The sequence below is a fragment of the Clarias gariepinus genome, chromosome 21 (assembly GCF_024256425.1).
Source record: "Clarias gariepinus isolate MV-2021 ecotype Netherlands chromosome 21, CGAR_prim_01v2, whole genome shotgun sequence".
In the NCBI taxonomy this organism is placed as follows: domain Eukaryota; kingdom Metazoa; phylum Chordata; class Actinopteri; order Siluriformes; family Clariidae; genus Clarias; species Clarias gariepinus.
This window is the reverse complement of record NC_071120.1, coordinates 8,678,975-8,704,154: the sequence shown is the minus strand read 5'-3', so window position 1 is coordinate 8,704,154 and position 25,180 is coordinate 8,678,975. Positions and strand designations below refer to the sequence as shown.

The following is a 25,180-nucleotide window of genomic DNA, read 5'->3' as shown; positions in this document are numbered from 1 at the left end:
GCTCTAACATACAATTAAGTGACTAATATTGATTATGCATTGGGATACCCTGTATAAGAAAGCAAGTGAACAATCAGTTCTCAAAGGTGATCATTTGATAGCAGGAAAACTGGACAAGTGTAATGATGTAAGCAACTCTGACAAGAGACAATTTATGATGGCTAGTACAGTTTTGAACTTGAAGGTTAATAAGATGTTCTTCAAGGAAAAACAAAGAGTGAAACAGCAAAGAAAAGAGTTACTGTTTGTGCATCACTCATGCCCAGACTAGCTGCCTGTTGGGTTGCATAGCTACAGAATCGGTCAGCTACAGAATCAGTGGCCTGGTCTGATGAATCACATTTTTTTTTTACATTATCTGGATGACTGTGTGTGTTTGGGCAACTTACAAGGGAAGGTATAACACCGGGATGCACTATAGTAAGAAGGCCATTGTTGGCAACCGAGTACACCCCTTCGTGGCAACGATATTCTCTAATGACAGTGGCCTCATCAGCAGAATAATGTGCCCTGATAGAGCAGTATTCAGGAATGGCTTAAGGATCAGACAGAGTGACAAAGGTTTTAACTTGGTCTTCAAGTTCCCCAGATCTCAATCTGACCAATCTATGTCCTTACAACTTACTGGACTTAAAGGATCTGCTGCTAATGTCTTGGTGCCAGATACCACACAGCATCTTCAGAGGTTTTGTGAAGTCCATGCCTCAGCAAATCAGAACTGTTAAAGTGGCACATGAGATACCTACAAAATATTAGTCAGGTGGTTTTAACACTATTATTGTACAAAGTGCACAACATGTTTGACCCTCAGATGCAGCAGAAGACCACATGGACCTCCACCCCTTTACCAAAGAACTAGACTGGGCCCCTGAACTAGAAACCTGTTGAATCTCTATTTCTAACATGCAGATCACAGGGACAGAATTTAGCATCCACAAAACCAGGTCAGTCTGGTCATGGTAATAAACAGCTTCTTAGAACATCTTGTATGCCTTAATACAAATCAAGCATTGTAGGAATGTCTCACCCTCTCTGTTGTATTGTGACTGGCAACATGCATTTCTTTATTTCTATCAATCTGGCCATCATATGGTGACTTCCATTATGGTAACGGGCATTCTCACTAAGCACAGTTCATCTTAGTCTGGTTCCACAAATGTGAGGGCCTTTGCAGCCCAAATAAATGAGGGGACGTAGAACAGCAAACTTTCACCCAAATGACAGTTTTAATAAATCAAAAATTGCACATTTAACTTGAAGAGCACAATATTCATCTTTTAAATCAAATAAACTATTAAAAAGGTCAAAAGAATTAAAGTTAAATTCAAACCAATAAACTCAGAAGAACTTAACTGAATCCAACAAACCACAGCAGAAAGAACTTTAAACCAAACTAAACATGAAAACAGCTACCCTCAATCCCCCCCCTTGACAATACAATGGGACCACATTTATATGGATGGACCAGTCCATTTTTAAACACATAGGGGAACCACAACATCACAACAAACTAAAACAACCAACAAACAAACACAGGGCAGTTAAATAACTAATATTAACTTAACAGATATTGAAAAAGCAGAACAACTAGAAAAAGAAAGAATCAAACCCATATACATATAGATACACACACACAAACATAAAATAGCAGACAGCCATTCCCACCCACAGTTAGTCTACAGGTTGGTAGGGCCGGTGGAACCATAATTGCAGTTGATGCAGCATGCCAGACCTTAGTAGACGACGGACCACTATGAGAGCTCAGCGCAGTAGTCCCAGCCATTCACACCTCCACGGTAACTTAAACTCAAGGAAAAATAATATTAACTCAAAATAAACAGTACAACAAATTAGGATGTGTGCACTCCACCCAGATATGATGCACTTATAAATAAAGATCTAAATGAAGTGAGGTTGGTGTCTTATTGTTTAATATAAATAAAATACCAAAGTAAGTAACTAAACAAATGCAGTGAATGGGAATATGCACATGTTTAAGTCGATCTGTGTGTGAATGCTTGCACATATTACCCTTCAATGTGTGGCCGATGGCGGGCCATCACAACAAACATAACAATAAGTTCAGATTTAAATCCAACAGAGTACCTTTCGGGGCTCATAAAGAATTATGTGAAGCAATCTACACAACTTAGATGAAAATATTGATGAAATAATTTCAACACCTTCTTTAATAGTTGCCATGAAGAATTGAGGCTGACCTGAGCAGAAATTTGTCTTCCCCAGAATTGTTTCTGATTGAGTGTGTGTATGTAAACTGTGGTGCTTGTAACCTGGATTGGCACCCCATCCAGTGTGTTCCCTACAATGGGTAAAGGGTTTGGATAATGGATAAATAGTTGGATGGATCACTCTACCATAGCATACAAATGTACTCACCAAGATATATTTCTCCAAGCAGAATTTCAGTAATTCCAAGTTTGCATTTTTATAATCCATGTTGTAGTCAAGATGTCTGAAATTTGGGCTTTCGGCTCTAGAAGATGCAATGTTGTCAAACAATCATCTCTCCTGAAACTGCTTGACCTTTTTCCAGGCAGCATCTCAAAGTCAGAGCTGACGGCATGCTATGTTAAGTGTAGCTTGTCTTTGTACATACTGTAGGCATCACGGATTCATCTCATTCTTACAGCATGAACGGTGAAAGCCCCAATAGTGGTCTGTTGTTTATTTATTCATCTGGATACATTTATTGGTAGTTATTATCCTCTGTGCTTGTATTTATGCCCCATGAACAAAAATGTAGTGTAGCTTCTGTTGCTCATAAAGTCAGCATCTTGAAGAATGATTCATTTGTACTATTATCACATGCACCCAATGATTGAAACAAAGTGTCTCCAAATTACTGAATCAGCGTTCGCTTGTGTGTATAGCACGAGTTAGTCAAAGCATTTGGCGAGTGAAATGTCAGTGACAGTGATCAGTTCGCCTGGGGTAATTTATGGTTCTCCTAAAAATAAAGAGCCATTAGCCTTGCGCCTCTCGCTGCGCGGCAGCTGGGCCAAGGGCTACAGTCTGTGCGGCACGTGGCACAGGGCGAGCTGAGCACAGGGGCAAGCTGGCAGAGGTGGAGGAGGAACGCTGAAGTATGACCACCGCCTGCTGAAACTCACGCTGGGATCATCCTGATTTAGTCACTCTTCTCAGAACAAGAAGGTCACCCAAAGTGTGCTCAAATGGAAGAGGGAGTAAAAGAGAGGAGGAGAAGGAGCGAGTGCTAGGGTAAGGGAAAATGATGAAGATATCACACCACAGGAGATTTGACTCATAGCTATCAGCGAGGAGAAAAAAAAAATATTTCTGAGAAAGTAAAAATAAAGCAATTAAAACAACTTGTGACACATAAAGCATGCTAATGAAACACAGTGATTAGATTTCTAGTGGAGGATAAAATGGTTGCTTTTTATAAAACTTGAAATAAGACTCCATGATTCTTACTAAAATGTGAATAATTTATAAATATTTTTTTCTCTTTATGAGAATTGAGGGCACGATTCTCTTACACGATTCTTTTTTCCAACCAAAATCATTCATTGCACTCAAGTAAAAAAGCACATACCATCTATTCAGATAAAAAATCTGAACAGAAATAGCATGTTTACAATGATAAGAAAGAGTAACTAATAAATAGCACCTGTGCTTTTTGGATACTCAAACAACTACAGTACTTCATCACTGCAGGCATTAATTATATATTAATATTAATTTTATCAGAATAAGATACATGTCAAAGTTGTATTTCTCAGTGTTAACATACAGTACTTCTAGTATGCTTCTAGTATAAATATAAAAAAAAAAAGTCTCTGTCTCTCTCTCTACACATATACGTACATATATGGCATTGTTTGGGTAAGCTTATCCAATGTCACAACATTTATTTCCATCCAGAGACGTGTTAATGTCTCTCCAAGATTTTGTATTAAATGATGGAAGAGTCGGACCGCTGCGTTAAGGCTTCTGCTGCACGTCTCAAAGGTTCTCAAATGGGTTAAGGCCAATGCATGTGTGAAAATAAATGATGTCCCATGCTTCCTGAACCACTCTTTCACAATTTGAGCCTGATGGATCCTGGCCTCATCAGCTTGGATTATGCCCTTGCCACCAGGGTAGAAAGAAACCCAATGATGGAAAAAACCTGGTCATTATGTTTATTCAGGTTATTCAGTTGACTTCATGTGTGTGTCTAGACCTGACCAAAAGAAGCAACCCCAGATCATACCTCATCCCCACACACACATCACCTGGAACAGGGTAAAGCTGGATTCATCAGACCACATGACCTTTTCCCAGTGCTCCACAATCTATTCTTTATGCCCTCTAAAAAAGTAAGGCCTTTTTACTGATTAGACTCACTGATTAGGGTTTTCTTAAGCTCCACATCTGCTTGGTCCCAATCCCTTGAGTAACAATATAAAATAACACATACATTAATAAAGTATGTATTAGCTAATAAATGCAACACAATAGAAAAAATGATGGTTTGACATGCACATTAAGGCGAACACTGAGGGCATTAAAAGGAGCCAATCAGAAACACGTCATCAAAATGAACCCCCTTGTACATTTTAAATAAATAAATCCAGCTCAGGTTTGTTTGGATGAGCTGTGTCGATCTGATCTGCTGAGCCTTGGCTTTATGCACACTGCCACAAAATGTGCAAACACACCAGTACAGAAACCTGAACCTGCTTTTGTGCTTTTGTCTTCCGTTCATATTGGTTATACTGATCATTGTAAAAGCGAGAATCATCCTGCCTTTCGTCTCTCAGGTAATCCTCTCCTTCTGAACTCATCCACCCGGCCTGAGCAGACCTACAGCTTCCGGGACTCTGTGGGGAAAGAGCTGTTTGACCCGCTGCCGGATGCCACGGCCAAGGTCCAGGGCTCCTTCACGGCCGAGTACCACGGCAAGACGTACCCCGAGGGCTTGGCGACACCCGTGCACACCAACAACGGACCCTACAACTCCTCCAGGAATCATCTGAGGAGCAGTGGCATGTTTGGACACCAAGGAGGACGACTGGTCATGCCAAATTCAGGTACCGCTGTGGAGATAAAGCACAAGCTTTGTGAGCTTTCTTTACTGTTTTTTTTTTTTTTTCTTTTGTTGAACAGATAGTCGAGGTGCTGGGAAATCCAAAATAGCCAAAATCTGTTATCATAATGATATCCCAACTTTAATTAGTTTATACATTTACAAAGATGCCGTTGTTAAGTGGAAGAGCAGAGTTCAGAATGTTAAGAGAAAAGATTTGTTAGTTTTAAAGTGTATTTATTTCGTTGTTTTGGTTTAGTAAGCGCATGTTTATTTATTTATTTTTGAACCTTAATTTTAATTAAATGTGGCCCGTTTCCTTATAACATTACTTTTCTCACTAAAAAAATCAAGCGCAGCATTTAAAAACTAAAAACAGCAAATAGGAGAGTTTAGCATTTAACTGAGCAGCGCGTATCCCCACCAGTAGGATTATAAAGAAACAGCACAGCATTTTTATCTCCTCAAATGCCTCCAAAGTCTCAAAACTCAACTCGACAGTGAGTACGCAGGCGCATGTGGCTTCTAATGAACGCGATTTTTTTATCTAATTAGCACTCGCAGTGTTTTTTGAGACTTGTGTAAGCATGTGAAATGAGTGGGTTTGAGACTAATGAGAGGGTTTGAGACTAGAGTTTGGAGGAAAAGGCAGTTCGGAGGTTACACCATAAAAATCCATTACTATCTTGCTTGTTTATTTATTTTCTTGTTTGGCTTCTCATTTACATATTGAATTTTTGATTTATTACTCTATTTATTTATTTATTTATTTAAACATTGACTTGCTTGTTTATTTAGCAGTTTTTAAACGTTTGCATGTTTAAATTTACCTTCTTTTTTTCTTTTTGTTTTCATGTTTATTTCTTTCCTCATTTATTTCTTTCCATTCATCTATCTCCATCTTCATCTAGGAACCCTTGTAGTCCAATGGAGGCCAGTGGTAATCAACATTGTATTTAATGTCATTTGTACGACTGTGGTAGATCTCCGGTCGACAATCACACACACATTCATACAAATTCACACACCACAGGGCAGTTTGGGAACGCCAGTTAGCCTAATCTGCATGTCTTTGGACCCACCAAGCACGGGGAGAACATGCAAACGCCACGCACACGGACAGGGGAATCAAACTCATAACCTGGAGGCGTAAGACTACAGTGCTAACCACTAAGCCACTTTGCCGCCATTTATTTACTTATTTGCACATTAATTTATTTTTCCTATAATTTGCATAGTTCTTTGCTTAGTTTTTTAGCTGAATCATTGCATGGCACTCCTAGCCTCAGGTCAGTATTATTAGTGGGAATAGGAAGTTATGATGATCTGTAGAGGAATACAAAACGTGCCGCAATACCACTGCGCTCTTCTAGCTGTCTAGCTGTTTAATAGCGCATCTGAGCCTGAACAACTTCATTACAGCTTTGAATCTAATTGCCACAGTTTATGTTTTTAAGCCTTTAGCCAGCACACAGACGTGATATTGTTGTCCCCCCCCCCAGCACTGCTAACCCTTTTCTTATGATAGACAGCCAATCTCAGCATCATTAGCACAAACCCGCTGCAGAAAGCGTGATGAGACGTGTTTGATTTAGCCGCGACAATCACAGTTTTCATTGGCTAATGAGGAAAAAGGTCAATAGTTCACCAGGCCTGCTTTCTCTTCTGAAGGGTACTTCAGTCGTCATTAGAGTCACAGTGTTTGTGTGTGCGTGTGTGTTTGTGTGTGTGTGTGTGTTTGTGTGTGTGTGTGATTGTTTGAATGTCGTGAAGAAGTTTAAAAGCACTCCAGTTGTTATATTCTACAAGGATATTTTCGAAAGCATGATTACATACAAAGTTTTAGATAATGGGAATGAAACCTTTTTTTTGATAACTAAAAAAATAAGCAGCTCTAAAACGATTTTCAAAAAAACGAACGTAAGAATAGGAAAAAGGAGATCAGACAACTAACTAATGCTTTTTATATTTGTGTTGGTTTGTTAGAGCACTTCTCTCTCTCTCAGCCATTATCAGGCAATAAGGACAACAAGCATCTCGTAACAGCACAGAGAAATGACCTTGAAAACATTCAGTCCTGCTCCTTCCTTCATTTTGTGTCCCTTTGTCTCAGAAGTGACCGCAGTGTTTATAGAGACTGACCTGTTTCATGGATGTTCCATAACATTAAGACTAAGTGTAGAGTATATAGTCATGAAGGAGCAAATCTCTGTGGTACGAGACGATCGTTGGACTTTATGTGTCTAAAGTCCAAATTGACAGAAGATGGCATAATAATCATAAGCATTGAACACTTTATTCTATCATTAACAAACTATACTATCAGAGTCGTGCAAAATGACATTCACTACATGGATTGATATCTCACTTTTTTTCAATGTGTTGTTTTGTTGTTACTGTAAAACCCATAGTTTTCTCTTTCAGTTTTTGTATTTTTACTTCTCTTGGTCCAACCAGTAAGCCCGCTGGGGGGAAGGGAGGGGTGCAAACTTTCGCACTCAACTCGTTGTTCAGCATTCCTATGCAAAAACATTAGTTATTAGAGCCCTTCGGGTTTCAAAAGGTTGTTTCAAAACATTTAGCGGTGAAGTGTGAAGCGTGAGTCTGCAGTTCAGAGTCACCCCAAGCACAAATCATTAATACTATTGTATTATACAAATCTATTGTATTAAACCCCCCTGTTATTCTCATTACCCAAATTAGTATAAAAACAAATTCCTGGTTGAATCTGTGGGAAAAAAAAAACAAATTCATTCATTATATGTTCTTGTGACTTTTAAAATCCTCATCAAATATATATTTAAGAGAGTGATGAAGTTTTGGTCATGCAAGCATGGCGTTTATTCAGAGCGAAGTGCGCTTTCATTGTCATTCATCGTATTCATCGACTCACCGAAAGTTTCCGACTCGCTCCCGCGGCTCTGGCGTGCGAGCTGACGGCAGCTGTCTGGCGTGTTGTTTGTGCAGGAGTCAGTCTGCTGGTGTCCCATGGGGCGATCGCCGAGGACACGTCCTGGGAAATGTACATGCTCATCGATCAAGGAGAGTCCAGGTAAAACAAACTCTCTTTCTCTTTCTTATCTAAATACAAATCAGGTTGTTTTCCTGTTGTTGTTTAATATATTATATATATATTATACTACCGTTCAAAAGTTTTAGAACACTTTCAAACTCCATGATCGTTCCTGATTTTTCTTTCTTTCTTTATTGTAAAGGAATGCTGAAGGCGTCCAAAAAATGCACTAATCTCCTTTGAACAGTTAATAGTGAGATGTTTCTGCTACTTATGCTCTGTAAAGACTTCATGACGCCTCTAATCTGAGGTGCTGTTAATTGGTCATTACTCTAAATAACTCTAAATGAACTTCTCCTCTGCGGCAGAGGTAGGTTTTGGTCTCGCCCTCCTGGGATGGCCTTCACAAGAGCCAGTTTCATTATGGTGCCTGACGGATTTTGCAAATGAACCTGACAATACTGTTCTTGCAAGAACTATTACAGAAAGGCTGACCTCTGTGTCTTATAATAACAACTGTTGTTTTTCTTGTTGTTACGTAATTACCTAATCCCATATGTGTTATTTTATAGTTTTGAAATCCCCAGTATTGTTGTAGAATGTAGAAAATAAATCACTAAACAAAAACAAAGAAATTTGCAAGTGTTCTAAAACTTTTGAACGGTAGTGTGTGTATATATATATATATATATATATATATATATATATAATCGTATACATACATAATCGTATGGTGTACTATATACTGTGCACACTAGGAAGCTGGCAGACAGAAACATAGAAAACACAATTCTACTAGAAACCCGGCAGCAAAACAAGAAGGACAGAGACAAGACATTTAACAAGTTGAAATTGCAACATAAACATGCAAGAAGGAAGAGGTGGGGAAGAAAAAAACAAGACAGAATCCTGATGTGCGTGTCCAGGAGTTAGAAAGCACAATTAGCCCCTGCATGAACACCAATTTGAAAAGGCCCTGTGGCCTCTCGTGTCTCCAAGGAAACACATTTTTTGTGTCTTCACCCTCTCTGGTTTGGTAGATGATGGTAAGGGAATTAGCTTGAGGATGGGAAATGGATGCCGTTAAACATGTGCCAGAGGGTTATATAAATACATGTGAAAGGACTATATATATATATATATATATATATATATATTTTTTTTTTTTTGCTGTTTGTTCCATGATGACCCAACTCATAACAGTTGTGACGACATTGATGCAAATGCTGGACGCAAAGTTGCACAGCTAGAGTTAGAGATCCATGAGAAAGCATTAGCATGAAATTCGAAGCTTTGAAATCTGATGTTTTTATCAGAGTAAATAAATTATGATTAGAGAGAGAAGGACTGACTGGAGGGCTAAAGCATTGCTGCATCGTTCTCTTTTGGTAAAATAACCATCAATTTTTATTCGAGGGCAAAATCACATCCAAGTTGGAGACATGCGGAAATAGCCCAGATGCCATCATCATTATTGAAATGGTTTAAACAAAAAATTAAAAACATCAACACAAAAAGTCATTTCCAGACCTCCAAGTTTACAGTACTTTAAACCTGAACTATGTTCTCTATTGGTTAACACGTTCAAGGTTTGCAGCGAAATTAAGTGCCACCTGAATATAATTCTTGATTTTTAAAAAAATTTTGCTTACTTTCCTGTGTCCTTGGCCATTAAAGTAAATTTCGTTTTTACCCAAAAGAATTTTCTGGTTTGCTTACTGTATGACTAAATCATACAGTTCTGTCATGCCGAGCACAAGAGGACTTTACAGTTCAGGTCACATTAGGTGAAAAATCCTACAGTTTCATGAGATCACCTCCTGTCTCCTCTCCTGCCTTCCTGACCTTGTGTCTTCTTTCTCTTTCGTCTTCCTCGCTGCTCTCCATTCATACTATCACAAGCACACAACAGATGGTGTAAGCGTTCTCCTCTCCAAATCGCAGTCTCTCGGCAGGAGACTGGCGAGAAGATAGTTTTTTTTCCCCTTCGCCCTCGTGAGTCGAGTCGCAAGTGCCTTCTGGAGGCGCGCGTGTTTTTGCATGTTCTCTCCTTTAATTGGTTTAAATGACTTTAGAGCAAAGATCAAAACATAGCACAGCCACCTCCCGCAACTGAAGCCCGTCACATGGGGAGGGGCGTTTAAAACAAGTCTCAAATTAGAATTCTGTCCTCCTGAGACACTTTAAAAGCAGATGAAATAACGTAGCACATGTTCTATTAAAATTTATTTTAATTCATATATACATACAGATTTGTGTGTGTGTGTTTGATGAAATGTTGCGTAGGATTACGGGGCAAGGCATAAAACATCCCAGCATTGTTAACAAGTGTGAACATTAGTGTCGTAATGTATAAATCTGCTTTGTTTTAAACAACATAATGAAATATTGACATACATTTTAAGTGAATTCTGATCAATTTTAATCAAAATCAACACAGAAGAACAATTAAGATTTCATCCTGTAACTCTTTTCCTCAATAATATAACCCTGATTCATATTTTTGATTTTAAAATATTGCTCTACAAATCCTTTCTTTGTAATTCATATTAAATAAAGTCCATTTATTCCCAAATTAAGCACAGTGACGACCCCATGATGGCCTTGTTTCATCTCCGCTGAAGGAGAACCAGCATGGCTGTCATTGCTCACTCCGTATGCAGCCTTAAAAGGGAACAAGGGCCGATGGGAAGCAATTACAGTGCACGAATGCAAAACGGAAGCGTTCTGAGTCATCTTGTGCATGGACATAGATCGAGCGTTTGTTAGCCGCGAGAGACATTGCAGAAATGAAGAAGGTTTGACCTTAAAGATGTACGAAATCACAAGTGATTGCCCCTGTTGGTTTTGTTCTATCAGCGCAAAAATCAAAAAAAAAAAAAAAAACTTTCAGGACACTAGTGTATAGGTACACTGCTTGACCAAATAAAAAAGATTACTTAAACGCTTGGTGAAGTTGCATCAAAGTGATTTCACAGCAAAAATCACAGCTTTGTTTAATGGTGATTGTGACAGCATTTACAAATGCATAAATACTCACAGAAATTGGACTACAAAGCAACAGGAAGAATTTAAACTACGTTCACCCCAGATAGGTGTTGGTGGAGCAAAATAACTGGATAAATAGACAAAGAACTTCTACATAATAACATAATCTACAAGTTGTATTTAAAAAAAATTAATTAATCACTTTTCACTTAAGTTTGTTAAGCTATTCCTTACTTAATAGCTAAATATTTTTTGTATTCAAACTGTACAAAATATTTTATACCTACAGTATATATCTGTGTGGCATCCTGGGTAAAAAAAAATTGTATGCATTTGTATCCTGGGTAAATGTTTTCGTAAAAGTGTGATTACATTCTCTTAATTTCAGTAATGGCTGCTGTGATTCATTTATATAAACGAAAAGATTTTGTCTGTACAAAACCGTCAGAATTCGGCTCTTCTTTATTTTTTACACATTGGAGGACCCGAAACCAGTCTGGGAAAGAATTTGCTCTGTATATCTGTCTAGCTGATGTTGAACTTTGGCAGTACATAGGTATTTCCCTTTTTTTTAAACCTGCGCCATAATGAAATCATAATGTTAAGAAGAAGGGATGTTATGAGCACTTGTGTGCCAGGTTATGTCACATAATCTAGCACTTGTTTTTGTTCCTAATTTAGTGCTTAAGGTAAGCCTGGCTAGATGTCCCACTCAACAGAGCCAATCAACTTCATAATTTGCTATGTATAGACACAGTTCTGCTTAAGACACCAAAACGATGATCCTTAAAAAAAAAAAACAGAAGTGCGGCACAGCATGGCTTACTCCAACAAAAAGGAAACTTGCCTATAAAAATTTCATCTTCTAAAATCAACTGACAGATCAATGAATGTTTATTCTTCCTCCGGGACGTTTAAAAGTTTACATTTAAAAGTTAGTTCAAAACCATGTCCTGAAATGTCCTGAATGTCCTCCGCTAATAAAAAGCAGTGGTGTGAAGCACCATTATGAGATAATTGCTATAAAAATCTATATTACAACATAATCTTATTATCTATTAAAATAAAAGAAAGGTTTTGTCTGTACATGGGTTAGGACTCGTTCTTTCAATGATTTCTTTACGTTTCATACATTGGATGATCCGAAACCAAGAGGTTTAGTCACACCATTATGCAAAACTAGCTGGACAGAATTTAATGACAATTTGGCAGTCCTTAGGTATCTGCCTGAAGTTAAGCCTGCAGCATAAATAAAATCAAAATGTTGAGTAGAAGTGAAGTTATGAGCAGTTATGTGCCAGATTATGTCACAGCAACATGCAAAACTTGCTGGACAGAATTGAGCGAAACTTTTGCAGTACTTACATACCTGCGTGAAGTTAAAACTGCACCATAAGTGAAATCAAAATGTTGAATAAGGGGTATGATGTTATGAAGAGTTATGTGTTGGATTTAATACTTGATACTTTCTACTTTGAAATAAGATACTAAAGCGCTACTAGCTCAATGTAAACAAACACCTGCACCAATAGGTATTAATTAGAAAAGCTAAACTGAATATTTTTACTAGGATTAGTTCATATTTTACAGCTGAAATAACAGAGCTGAAGTGGTACTGTATAAGTAAATTTTAACGCACTGGAGTCATTTTAAGACTAAACTTCATGTTTATCTGATCTACTTTTTCGATTATTTTTTGTTTTAAACCTTTTAACCCTTTACCTGTCAATAACAGGTACTTACGCTAGTCCTCTATAACCACTCTTCATAAACATGGTGAGCAGAAAAGCATTTTTAAAAACCTTGAGTCAGATCTGCTTCAACAGCAGATGATTATATCAATTAGATGATTGTTAAAGGGGGAAAAAAACAAGGCTTCAGGGTTTCATTGTTAAATCTTCCACTTTCCATTTTTGATATATATTTTAATACATTCAAATATTTTTAATAGTTATCGCAGATGTTTTCTTTCAGTTTTCTCTCGCTATCATAAAGACAAAGCTGACATGATTCTGACTAGATTATTATTATTCGGCCGATGTTGTCCACAGTAAACAAGCGTTCTTGGATTTGGGAAAGGTTGTTTTAAAAGATATTTCCCTTGCTTACTCAGGCCAGACTAAGGTCGTAAGCTTAGCAGAAAGTTCCACAGAGGGGAGCTGGTTTGAACACATTGTGACCTCGAGTGATGTCGCTGAGGAGTTGTAGAAGTTTAAAATTGGTGCGGACTAATTATATTTTTGTAATAACATTTGACAAAACCGGTGCAATAACACCCACTTCAGACTAACAGTACACATGGTGCTGGAGGATTTGGGATTTGCCCAGTCGTTTCCCTTCCCTGATGCGTCACTTTTTTGTGCTTCTAAACAGACTCGTTCTCACCTGTAGTGAGAGCGAGCTTCTCTCGTTCTCTCTCTCTCTCTCTCTCTCTCTCTCTCTTACTCTGTCTCGTTCTCTACTCCTCCTCTGAAGCCATCATCCATGAAGCTGTCACTCAAACCCTTCTTTGGCCAGGAGGGAGCGGTGGAGAATTGAATTTTCCTCTCCCACTGTCAGATAGCGCACATCGAATGCACCTTCGCTCTGCAGCATAATAGGAATCCATTAAAATCCACCAAACACAATCGATCACGGCTGCCACCTAAAAGGTGACTTCCCTCTGAGATATTTTTAAAGCCCATCAGAAATAAGATTATACTCTATTCCCGGGTTTTTATCCCATGTCAGCATTTTAGTTTGTCTGTTTGTTTACCGGTTTGCCTGTTTGTTGTTTCTCTAGAGCTCCTCCGCGTTACGTGTCACGACAAGGGTTTTTACCCGAGTCATTAACCGTGTCGATATTAAACATATGTATATCAGTATGTGAGAGGTTGTTTGCGGTATTAAAACCCACACCTCCGCTCTATCAGATATCCATTAAACCCGAGACCCCGTCAGGAGCAGCGCGGCCACTAATGGCTCCCTTTCATTCCTCGTTAAGTCTCGCAGGGATGAATCATCCGTCACTTTGAATAATGTACCTCATTACGGAACCTGGCTAGCGCTAGCAACAGACTCTAGACAGTAATGTGGAACAGAATCATGTCGAGGAAAGATGATGAGGCGCTTTAGATGCATCCTGTCTCGCAGGTGGCATCGCAGTCTCAATTTTGGCTCAGACGCACAAGGTTTGGTTCAGATATTGAATGCTAATTACGATTGTTTGGTTAAAAAGCAGTTCAGGAATTAGACATGGACTCATTTCAGTGTTTTATCAAGAAAGAATTTCTTCCAAATAAGTCGAACCGCACTGTGACACAGCTCAAAAACATGATCTTGGCTGGCTTCAAGTGGCTCAGAGTAAGCACGTCTTAGCCTTCACCGTCCCCAGGAGGTTGCAGGAAAGAATACACTAGTGGGTGGGAGAAATTACAGGAATAGATAGATTGTAAGTGTGTTTGTAGTTTCTAATGCACAGCATTAAACTATTCAGTAAGCAGAATTCTTGCCTCCGCATTAAAGGGGTTTTATTCGCAAATCCCTCCAAGTGTTGTGACAAGTTCTCCTTGGCATCTCTGGTCCTTAATTGTGCCAAACCAGGACATGTGAAGTGCCATCGAGGCTCAGAAGCTCTCGGTGATTGAATAAAGAGTCAAGCTAGAGGTTATTAAAAAAAAAAAAAAAAAACACCTGAAATAATGAACGGTTTCTCCAGGAAGCCATCATGCATGAAGTATGAAATTGTTAATATAAGTGAGTGGGCACAGATGAATAGGCTGATTGACAGTTATGGTCTTTGTTCCCTCTCAGGAGACGTTGAACTACATCTCAGCGGTGAATTCTAAAAAGCCTTTTATGCTTCAGATACAACCTAGAGAACTTAGAAAGTTAGCACTAATAAGATATTATAAAATTCGAATATTTAACGGGTGTTTGCCTTGCCAAATAGTTTCTTGTTAGCAGAGGTCAAAGAGGATGAAAAAAAAAAAATCTGAAGTTAATTACTTGGCATGGTTTTTCTTTCAAAGTCTTTCACAGTGTTCATTTGGAAAACGACCTTATGCATAGTAATCTATTGAATAGTGATTATAATATAAACAAGACTAGAGTCCAGTTTTGTTTCTATAAAATAAAATAATAATATCATATATATACTGTTTACCAAGGATGTTAGGAGATTTCCTTCCATCCCTTTGTCCTGAACTTTCATGAGCCTTTGTTAACTTGTCCTTAATGGGCCCCGTGTCGTGTTTCATGCACCGTCACAAGGAGAAGACGCGAAGTGATGATAATAAGCTGGAAATTATACATAGAGTCTTATGAATATGCAGCAGCCATTAAATGATTTGCTCCCAGGTGCCCTTCGCGAATCAGCAGCTTTTTTTTTTTTCCATGCAGAATTATGGGCCTCTCGGCAAAAACACGCTTCCTTTAATGATTTCTAAGACTGCTAACTTGGCAGTTGGGGTAATTGTTTGTGCAAAATCATGTGGATTCTTCACAGAAAAACAGTCCTGTTGGTGCACAGTTGATTTGTTTTATTTCACCTGATTGTTAAATCTAGCCAGATTGGAGGATGTGAAGTTGTAAAAAGTCACCCACAAAGCTCTTTAACCCTTCTTTACCTCTTAGAAACACTGTTGTAGCAATGGCCCAGATTATATCTCTATTTTATACCAACTTAAAATGCTTGTAATTTAGAAAAGTTGATGATCAAAACTCTTTCTATTACTTGATGAACCTAAAGAAAAAACACTAACACCACTATTTGGTTTCAGGAGCAGTTTTAGCACTTTTATTTCACTTTCCGTACATAACTATGGTCTCTGTGGAGTTCTTAAAACTGTTGAACCCTGGTTTTACATGAATTAATTTTTTTTGCCTTGTCATTTTTTATATGCACAGCGCAACATCATTAGAGAGATGTGAAATCCTGCTGGGGCCAGAGGTCACATACGGCCCCCCAGGCCTCAGCCTGACCTCCCCTGTTGCCATGACGATAGCCCACTGTGCCGAGGTCATCGGCGAGAACTGGAGCGTCCGCCTGAAGAAGAAAACGAAGGACGATGAGTGGGAGGTACGAAGTGTCTTTCCCCCCCTCCCTCGACCTCGACTTCATTTGAAATTCAGATTGTCAAGCAGAATGGCTGTCTTTGATTTATCATCCCGCCTCTCACGCCATGCAAGGTTCGGGTTATCTTTACAAAAACACTGCAAAAAGAAATGCGTGTACATCTCCAATCCACAAAGCAGAGAGCTTGTTTCCTGTCAGATAAATGAAGAGAAATGGAGATAGAGCTTCTGTTATATAATAGAAGTTAAAGTGTCTTACAGAGGCCAGTAGAGAGAGGACTTTAGGGACATTACTCAAGGACACAATAACAGTGGAGGAAATTTACTGGAGGGAATCAAATACAAGTAATTCAGCTGCAAACTAGTCATATACATCAATTGTAAAGAACTTAGCTGTAAACTAGTCAGATACATTAGTTGTAAAGAACTTAGCTGTAAACTAGTCAGATACATTAGTTGTAAAGAACTTAGCTGTAAACTTGTCAGATACATTAATCACAAATAATTGGCTGTAAACTAATCAGATACATTAATCGCAAATAATTGGCTGTAAACTAATCAAATACATTGATTGTAAAGAACTTGGATGTAAACTAACAGATACATTAATTGTAAAGAACGTAGCTGTAAACTTGTCAGATACAATAGTTGTAAAGAACTTAGCTGTAAACTAGTCAGATACATTAGTTGTGAAGAACTTAGCTGTAAACTAGTCAGATACATTAGTTGTGAAGAACTTAGCTGTAAACTAGTCAGATACATTAGTTGTAAAGAAACTTGGCTGTAAATTAATCAGATACATTAATCGCAAATAACTGGCTGTAAACTAATCAGATACATTAATTGTAAAGAACTTGGATGTAAACCAGTCAGATACATTAGTTGTAAAGAACTTGGCTGTAAACTTGTCAGATACATTAATTGTAAAGAACTTAGCTGTAAACTAGTCAGATAAAATAGTTGTAAAGAACTTAGCTGTAAACTAGTCAGATACATTAATTGTAAAGAACTTGGATGTAAACAAACAGATACATTATTGTAAAGAACTTAGCTGTAAACTTGTCAGATACATTAATTGTAAAGAACTTAGCTGTAAACTGGTCAGATACATTAGTTGTGAAGAACTTAGCTGTAAACTAGTCAGATACATTAGTTGTAAAGAACTTGGCTGTAAACTAATCAGATACATTATTGTAAAGAACTTAGCTGTAAACTTGTCAGATACATTAATTGTAAAGAACTTAGCTGTAAACTGGTCAGATACAATAGTTGTAAAGAACTTAGCTGTAAACTAGTCAGATACATTAGTTGTGAAGAACTTAGCTGTAAACTAGTCAGATACATTAGTTGTAAAGAACTTGGCTGTAAACTAATCAGATACATTAATCGCAAATAACTGGCTGTAAACTAATCAGATACATTAATTGTAAAGAACTTGGATTTAAACCAGTCAGATACATTAGTTGTAAAGAACTTGGCTGTAAACTTGTCAGATACATTAATTGTAAAGAACTTAGCTGTAAACTTGTCAGATACATTAATTGTAAAGAACTTAGCTGTAAACTAGTCAGATAAAATAGTTGTAAAGAACTTAGCTGTAAACTAGTCAGATACATTAATTGTAAAGAACTTGGATGTAAACAAACAGATACATTATTGTAAAGAACTTAGCTGTAAACTTGTCAGATACATTAATTGTAAAGAACTTAGCTGTAAACTGGTCAGATACAATAGTTGTAAAGAACTTAGCTGTAAACTAGTCAGATACATTGGTTGTGAAGAACTTGGCTGTAAACTAATCAGATACATTATTGTAAAGAACTTAGCTGTAAACTTGTCAGATACATTAATTGTAAAGAACTTAGCTGTAAACTGGTCAGATACAATAGTTGTAAAGAACTTAGCTGTAAACTAGTCAGATACATTAGTTGTGAAGAACTTAGCTGTAAACTAGTCAGATACATTAGTTGTAAAGAACTTGGCTGTAAACTAATCAGATACATTATTGTAAAGAACTTAGCTGTAAACTTGTCAGATACATTAATTGTAAAGAACTTAGCTGTAAACTGGTCAGATACAATAGTTGTAAAGAACTTAGCTGTAAACTAGTCAGATACATTAGTTGTGAAGAACTTAGCTGTAAACTAGTCAGATACATTAGTTGTAAAGAACTTGGCTGTAAACTAATCAGATACATTAATCGCAAATAACTGGCTGTAAACTAATCAGATACATTAATTGTAAAGAACTTGGATGTAAACCAGTCAGATACATTAGTTGTAAAGAACTTGGCTGTAAACTTGTCAGATACATTAATTGTAAAGAAACTTGGCTGTAAACTAATCAGATACATTAATCGCAAATAATTGGCTGTAAACTAATCAGATACATTGATTGTAAAGAACTTGGATGTAAACTAGTCAGATACATTAATTGTAAAGAACTTAGCTGTAAACTAGTCAAATACATTAGTTGTGAAGAACTTAGCTCTAAACTTGTCAGATACATTAATTGTAAAGAACTTAGCTGTAAACTAGTCAGATACATTAGTTGTAAAAAACTTGGCTGTAAACTAATCAGATACATTAGTTGTAAAGAACTTAGCTGTAAACTAGTCAGATACATTAGTCGTAAAGAAACTTGGCTGTAAACTAATCAGTACATTAATTGTAAAGAACTTGGATGTAAACCAGTCAGATACATTAGTTGTAAAGAACTTGGCTGTAAACTTGTCAGATACATTAATTGTAAAGAACTTAGCTGTAAACTAGTCAGATAAAATAGTTGTAAAGAACTTAGCTGTAAACTAGTCAGATACATTAATTGTAAAGAACTTGGATGTAAACAAACAGATACATTATTGTAAAGAACTTAGCTGTAAACTTGTCAGATACATTAATTGTAAAGAACTTAGCTGTAAACTGGTCAGATACATTAGTTGTGAAGAACTTAGCTGTAAACTAGTCAGATACATTAGTTGTAAAGAACTTGGCTGTAAACTAATCAGATACATTATTGTAAAGAACTTAGCTGTAAACTTGTCAGATACATTAATTGTAAAGAACTTAGCTGTAAACTGGTCAGATACAATAGTTGTAAAGAACTTAGCTGTAAACTAGTCAGATACATTAGTTGTGAAGAACTTAGCTGTAAACTAGTCAGATACATTAGTTGTAAAGAACTTGGCTGTAAACTAATCAGATACATTAATCGCAAATAACTGGCTGTAAACTAATCAGATACATTAATTGTAAAGAACTTGGATTTAAACCAGTCAGATACATTAGTTGTAAAGAACTTGGCTGTAAACTTGTCAGATACATTAATTGTAAAGAACTTAGCTGTAAACTTGTCAGATACATTAATTGTAAAGAACTTAGCTGTAAACTAGTCAGATAAAATAGTTGTAAAGAACTTAGCTGTAAACTAGTCAGATACATTAATTGTAAAGAACTTGGATGTAAACAAACAGATACATTATTGTAAAGAACTTAGCTGTAAACTTGTCAGATACATTAATTGTAAAGAACTTAGCTGTAAACTGGTCAGATACAATAGTTGTAAAGAACTTAGCTGTAAACTAGTCAGATACATTGGTTGTGAAGAACTTGGCTGTAAACTAATCAGATACATTATTGTAAAGAACTTAGCTGTAAACTTGTCAGATACATTAATTGTAAAGAACTTAGCTGTAAACTGGTCAGATACAATAGTTGTAAAGAACTTAGCTGTAAACTAGTCAGATACATTAGTTGTGAAGAACTTAGCTGTAAACTAGTCAGATACATTAGTTGTAAAGAACTTGGCTGTAAACTAATCAGATACATTATTGTAAAGAACTTAGCTGTAAACTTGTCAGATACATTAATTGTAAAGAACTTAGCTGTAAACTGGTCAGATACAATAGTTGTAAAGAACTTAGCTGTAAACTAGTCAGATACATTAGTTGTGAAGAACTTAGCTGTAAACTAGTCAGATACATTAGTTGTAAAGAACTTGGCTGTAAACTAATCAGATACATTAATCGCAAATAACTGGCTGTAAACTAATCAGATACATTAATTGTAAAGAACTTGGATGTAAACCAGTCAGATACATTAGTTGTAAAGAACTTGGCTGTAAACTTGTCAGATACATTAATTGTAAAGAAACTTGGCTGTAAACTAATCAGATACATTAATCGCAAATAATTGGCTGTAAACTAATCAGATACATTGATTGTAAAGAACTTGGATGTAAACTAGTCAGATACATTAATTGTAAAGAACTTAGCTGTAAACTAGTCAAATACATTAGTTGTGAAGAACTTAGCTCTAAACTTGTCAGATACATTAATTGTAAAGAACTTAGCTGTAAACTAGTCAGATACATTAGTTGTAAAAAACTTGGCTGTAAACTAATCAGATACATTAGTTGTAAAGAACTTAGCTGTAAACTAGTCAGATACATTAATCGCAAATAACTGGCTGTAAACTAATCAGATACATTAATTGTAAAAAAAACTAGCTGTAGTGGGCCTCCGAGTGGCGTAGTGGTAAAGTGCTTGCCCTATCGATAGTTGATGCTCGATGCTGTTACCTCTCACAGCCGGAGGTCTAGAGAGAGCTGATTGGCCGAGCTCTCTCAGAGGGGAGGGATAAGAGGTACTTAGTGCTCCCACATTAATCACGGTTCTATAGCCAATCAGGGGCGTCTGTGAGCTCGCGCACGTGGAAGGAGCATCTAGCGCTTTCCTCCGAGTGTGTAACTCCGCCCCTAATGGTGCATGAGCAAGCAGTTGGAAAAGATGCGGTCGGCTGTTCGGAGGATAGTCTTCGGCCCTCCCGCCTTAATGTGGGAGCCCCCTAGTGACGGGGAGGAATTGGCCACGACTAAATTAGGGAGTAAATAAGGAAAAAATCTAAAAAATAAAAATAAAAAAACTTGTAAACTAACTTGCTGTAAACTAATCAGAGAACTTAGCTGTAAACTAGTCAGATACATTAGTTGTAGAGAACTTAACTGTAAACTACTCAGATTTGTAAATTGTAGAGAATTTACCTGTAAACTAGTCAGATACATTAGTTGTGGAGAACTAAGCTGCAAACTAGTCCCATACCTAAGATAGATACCTTAGCTGCCATCTTTTTGCTAACTGATATCTATTCTATCAATATAATTTGTCAGTTTTATGTGGAGAATAAACCTGAAATGATGAACGAAACATAGACTGACTTGTCAAATTCAGATTTAACACATTTTGGTTTGGCTCATTGGCTTAAATGTTGGTGAATGAAAATGAGCTTTTCTGCTCTGTCTCAGTCTCTGGATAAAGTGTTCTGAAATTTTAATCTGACCTTGAGCTACAAACTTCACTTACACATTTAAATAAAAGCAAAAATATTCAGATTTGCGAAGTACAATTCTGAAGCAGCACATTTCATGTCGGGTATTTATAAAAAAAATACCAGACCTATTACTGCATGTCACTGCTTATAAGCTTTATCTCTTGAGTTGGGGGGAAAGGGTGAGTCTTTCTGAATGCAGCAAGAGGAGAACAAGGTGGTGACAAGTGAGAAAACAGTACAGGAAACCAAAAAAAACAAGACAATTTTGCCATGTAATAACAGTGAGGGCAAAAGAACTGTCAAACAGAGAAGACCTTCGGGCCAAAGGGCCATCAAACACAGCTGCTATCGATCGACTCCACCGGGGAAAACGAGCTGAAAATATCGGCAGAGTGAAGCAATCTGAGAAGGAACCCTGTAGAGGGTGTCACTCCTGACCTGGTCACTCAGCCGGTGCTAAATCGAACGCTTAACAAGGTCTTACACCTCTGCCACAGTTCAGAAATAATATTTGCAGGATTCCAGCACAACTCAGTGAGATATTAATTATTTCTCATAATTATTCGGTTTAAAAACAGGCAATTATCTCCGTAGCTCATACTCAGGGTTGAAACAAATGGCCTTAAACCTCAGTAGCGATTTAACAAAAATTCCAGTTTTAGAAGCAAATTGACTTTTTTTTCGCCTCACTGAAAATGAGAGCCTTAGTACCAGCCCTGGATCTGTCATAGTCAGCGCAGTGAGAACGGATCAATGACCTTCTCTGTTAAGGCACCGAGAGCCAGCAGTGTTGTCAGTTCACCTCGATAAACAGCTTGCTCTTCACCCTTTATTCACGCTTATACATCATCTCTTCTACCCCGCTCAGGTCGAGTCCTTTCGTCCTCACCTCCGTGTATACTTGTAGTCTGAATTCAGACTAAGAAATGATATTGAAAAGAAACCATATTACTATATGTACACACCTCTGCTCTGGATAGACATAAGCGTAGCCCTGTGGTTCTATCGAGACGCGACCTTGGCTTTGGTGAAGTGATTCGTTGTAACAAAGCGAGTGCAGCTCCCGCTGTGTATAGCAGCTGGACAAAGGTTTCATAGTTAAAGGGGGAATAGAAGCAGACATCTCAGCAGATGGAGACAATAAATTGCCTTCATTGCAGGTCTTATCGCCAGTAGTCATTTTACAACCATAACCACCATCAATTCATAACCAGCTGTGCATGATAGGAAAGAATGTAAGAAGATGAAATAAGTGGCAGAGCTAAATTAGAGGTAAAGTTTAATTCATTCTACAAGTGCAGTGAAACCTTGGATTATGAGCATGATTCGTTCCAGAAGTGGGCTTGTATTCCAAAACACTCGTAAAGCAAATTCAATTTTCCCATGAGAAATAATGGAAACTCAAATTATTTGTTCCACAGCCCAAAAAAATAAATACGTAAAAATAATTAATACAAGTTATAAAGTAAAAATAAAACAAATTAACCTGCCTTTTACCTTTAAAAAAAAGTAAAAATAAATCATTTTATCATTTCAACATATGTGTTTCTGTTTAAGTGTTTCTCGCTGTGTGTGTGTGTGTGTGTGTGTGTGTGTGTGTGTGTGTGTGTGTGTGTGTGTGTGTGTGAAGCCCCTCCCGTCCCGAGAAAAAGTGTGTGAACCGGCATGGTTGCGCGCACACACAAGAGAGGTTAAGGGAGAGAATGGATTTTTAACCTTCTAATGAGACTTTATTACACAGTAAACCTTTCCTATTTGAATTTCACATAAACACACATTGACAAAAAGACTGTTTTGTCTGAAAAATTAACAAGGAATATCACTAATGACACTCGTGTGAGCGCATACTAACGGAATCACTGCTGTAAAGTAAAACAAACAAACAAATTTACCGACATTTTACCTTTGAAAAGAATCGTGACAGAGCAGTGTTTCTGTGAGGAGCAGAGTGTGTGTGTGTGTGTTTGACACCCAGCACGGTGTCAAATTACACATGCGCACACACACAGGCTGAAACAGAGAGGGAGAAAAAAATGGATTTTTAACCTCTTATGAGACTTTTGCTTTACACGCGCGCACAAACATGTGCTATAAGAAACAGTACACGCGCACTGTAAACACACACCCACAGTAAACAGTACACGCGTGCACGGATGTTGATTATACCAGTAAGAGATGCGCACTAAGGGAGACAATTTAACCACAATTCCGCAGCGCGAGAGGGAGAAAAACCATTGACTCAGTTGTGATCACGTGACGCTCCGCATCAAAACAAGAAGTGCATGCGTGATGCATGATACTCGTTGCTCATAAACCAAGACTTGTTCTTTTTCCAAATCAAAATTTATTAAAAATCTTTGCTCGTCTTGCAGAACACTCGCAAACCACGTTACTTGCAATCCGAGGTTTCACTGTAATATTTTCTAATTACAAAAGAAAAATATTAGGAGGACACATAAGCACGATACTTATGCTTACTACTAACAGCACTCTAAAGATTCACTACATTTATGACATCCATTTAATAGTTTTATTTAGTTTTGAACTGAATCTTTATACAAATATTTAAATCAGTGTTCCAATGTACTTCTCTTACAAATCCAATTATATCAATAGTATACTAGTGAACTTAAGTATCCTTACCAGACCTAGTATTTTATAGATAAACTCAGTGAGGATAAAATATTTAATTTAAAATGTATTTTGTTTAATATACTATATACCAAACACTATATTTTTGTACTATAATTGTGATTATAATTTTCTATAACTTCAAATAGAATTTTTCAACAAGATTTTTGTTGAAAACTAAACAATAACTTTTTAACATTATGGCTATAGTTAGAACTACAAATTTCTATGAGAATGTATATTTTGTATTTATAAATTTAAGTTTATTAAAAGGTAACTGCTATACTTCTCTTGAAGGATAGTTAGAATGTTAGAATTTAGTGGACTTCTCTTTAAGCATTAAAGAAAAATGCTGGTATATTAATTATTATTATTATTATAAAATGTAAACTAGTATATTTCTTAAATATACTTGTATATCAATTCTAAGCTAGTATTATATACTATAAAACATGAATTTATGTGCATAAAGAAGGATTGACTAATTTTCCTTTTAACTACTCAACATAGGACTTAACATATTGAAATTCTCACCAAGTGTACAGTTTTTCCAGTAAACTTTGAGCCATGACTTACAAACGGGCTGCATTATTCAGACGTTCCTATACGACCCATTCCTTCTCGTCCATCCGCAGGAAGTGATGTCGGCAGAGGACGAGTCGACTTCCTGCTACTGCCTGCTGGACTCTGGAAGGTGCCACCTGCTACTGAGTGAGCCGGGTTCGTACGCCCTGGTAGGGGATCCGCTGACCGACGGCGCCACCAAGAGGCTAAAGGTTGCAGTGTTCGGTAGCTCACACTCATCTCTAAGCTACAGTCTAAGAGTGTACTGCGTTGATGACACGCCTCATGCCTTTCAGGTCAGCACCACTTGTGTGTTTTTGAGTAAAATTCTTAAAATCTTCTGCAAACAAGTCAATTTTAAATAATATTCTAGTAGCTTCAATAGCGCTGAATAATTTAAACTGCATTGCAGCGCTAGTGTTATATGGCATAGAATAATCTTTTTGGAAAATATTACGTTTAAGTAGATACAATACAAAGACTTTCCATGACTACTATATTGAGTTGCATGGTTAACACAAAGTGTATGTGTGTGGGCTATCTTCATCA

The 25,180-nt window shown here is 37.2% G+C and overlaps 1 protein-coding gene across 3 annotated transcripts in view; it reads left to right on the top strand.

Moving 5' to 3' along the window:
- Window positions 1-25,180, top strand: part of unc5db (unc-5 netrin receptor Db) — a 175,904-nt gene that overhangs the window by 137,375 nt on the left and 13,349 nt on the right. For all 3 annotated transcript variants that reach the window (XM_053480677.1, XM_053480676.1, XM_053480675.1), the window contains 4 exons: window positions 4,788-5,057; window positions 8,021-8,105; window positions 15,942-16,113; window positions 24,703-24,927. In XM_053480677.1, coding sequence (XP_053336652.1) covers window positions 4,788-5,057; window positions 8,021-8,105; window positions 15,942-16,113; window positions 24,703-24,927 — 752 coding nt within the window. The remainder of the gene's footprint in view (window positions 1-4,787; window positions 5,058-8,020; window positions 8,106-15,941; window positions 16,114-24,702; window positions 24,928-25,180) is intronic.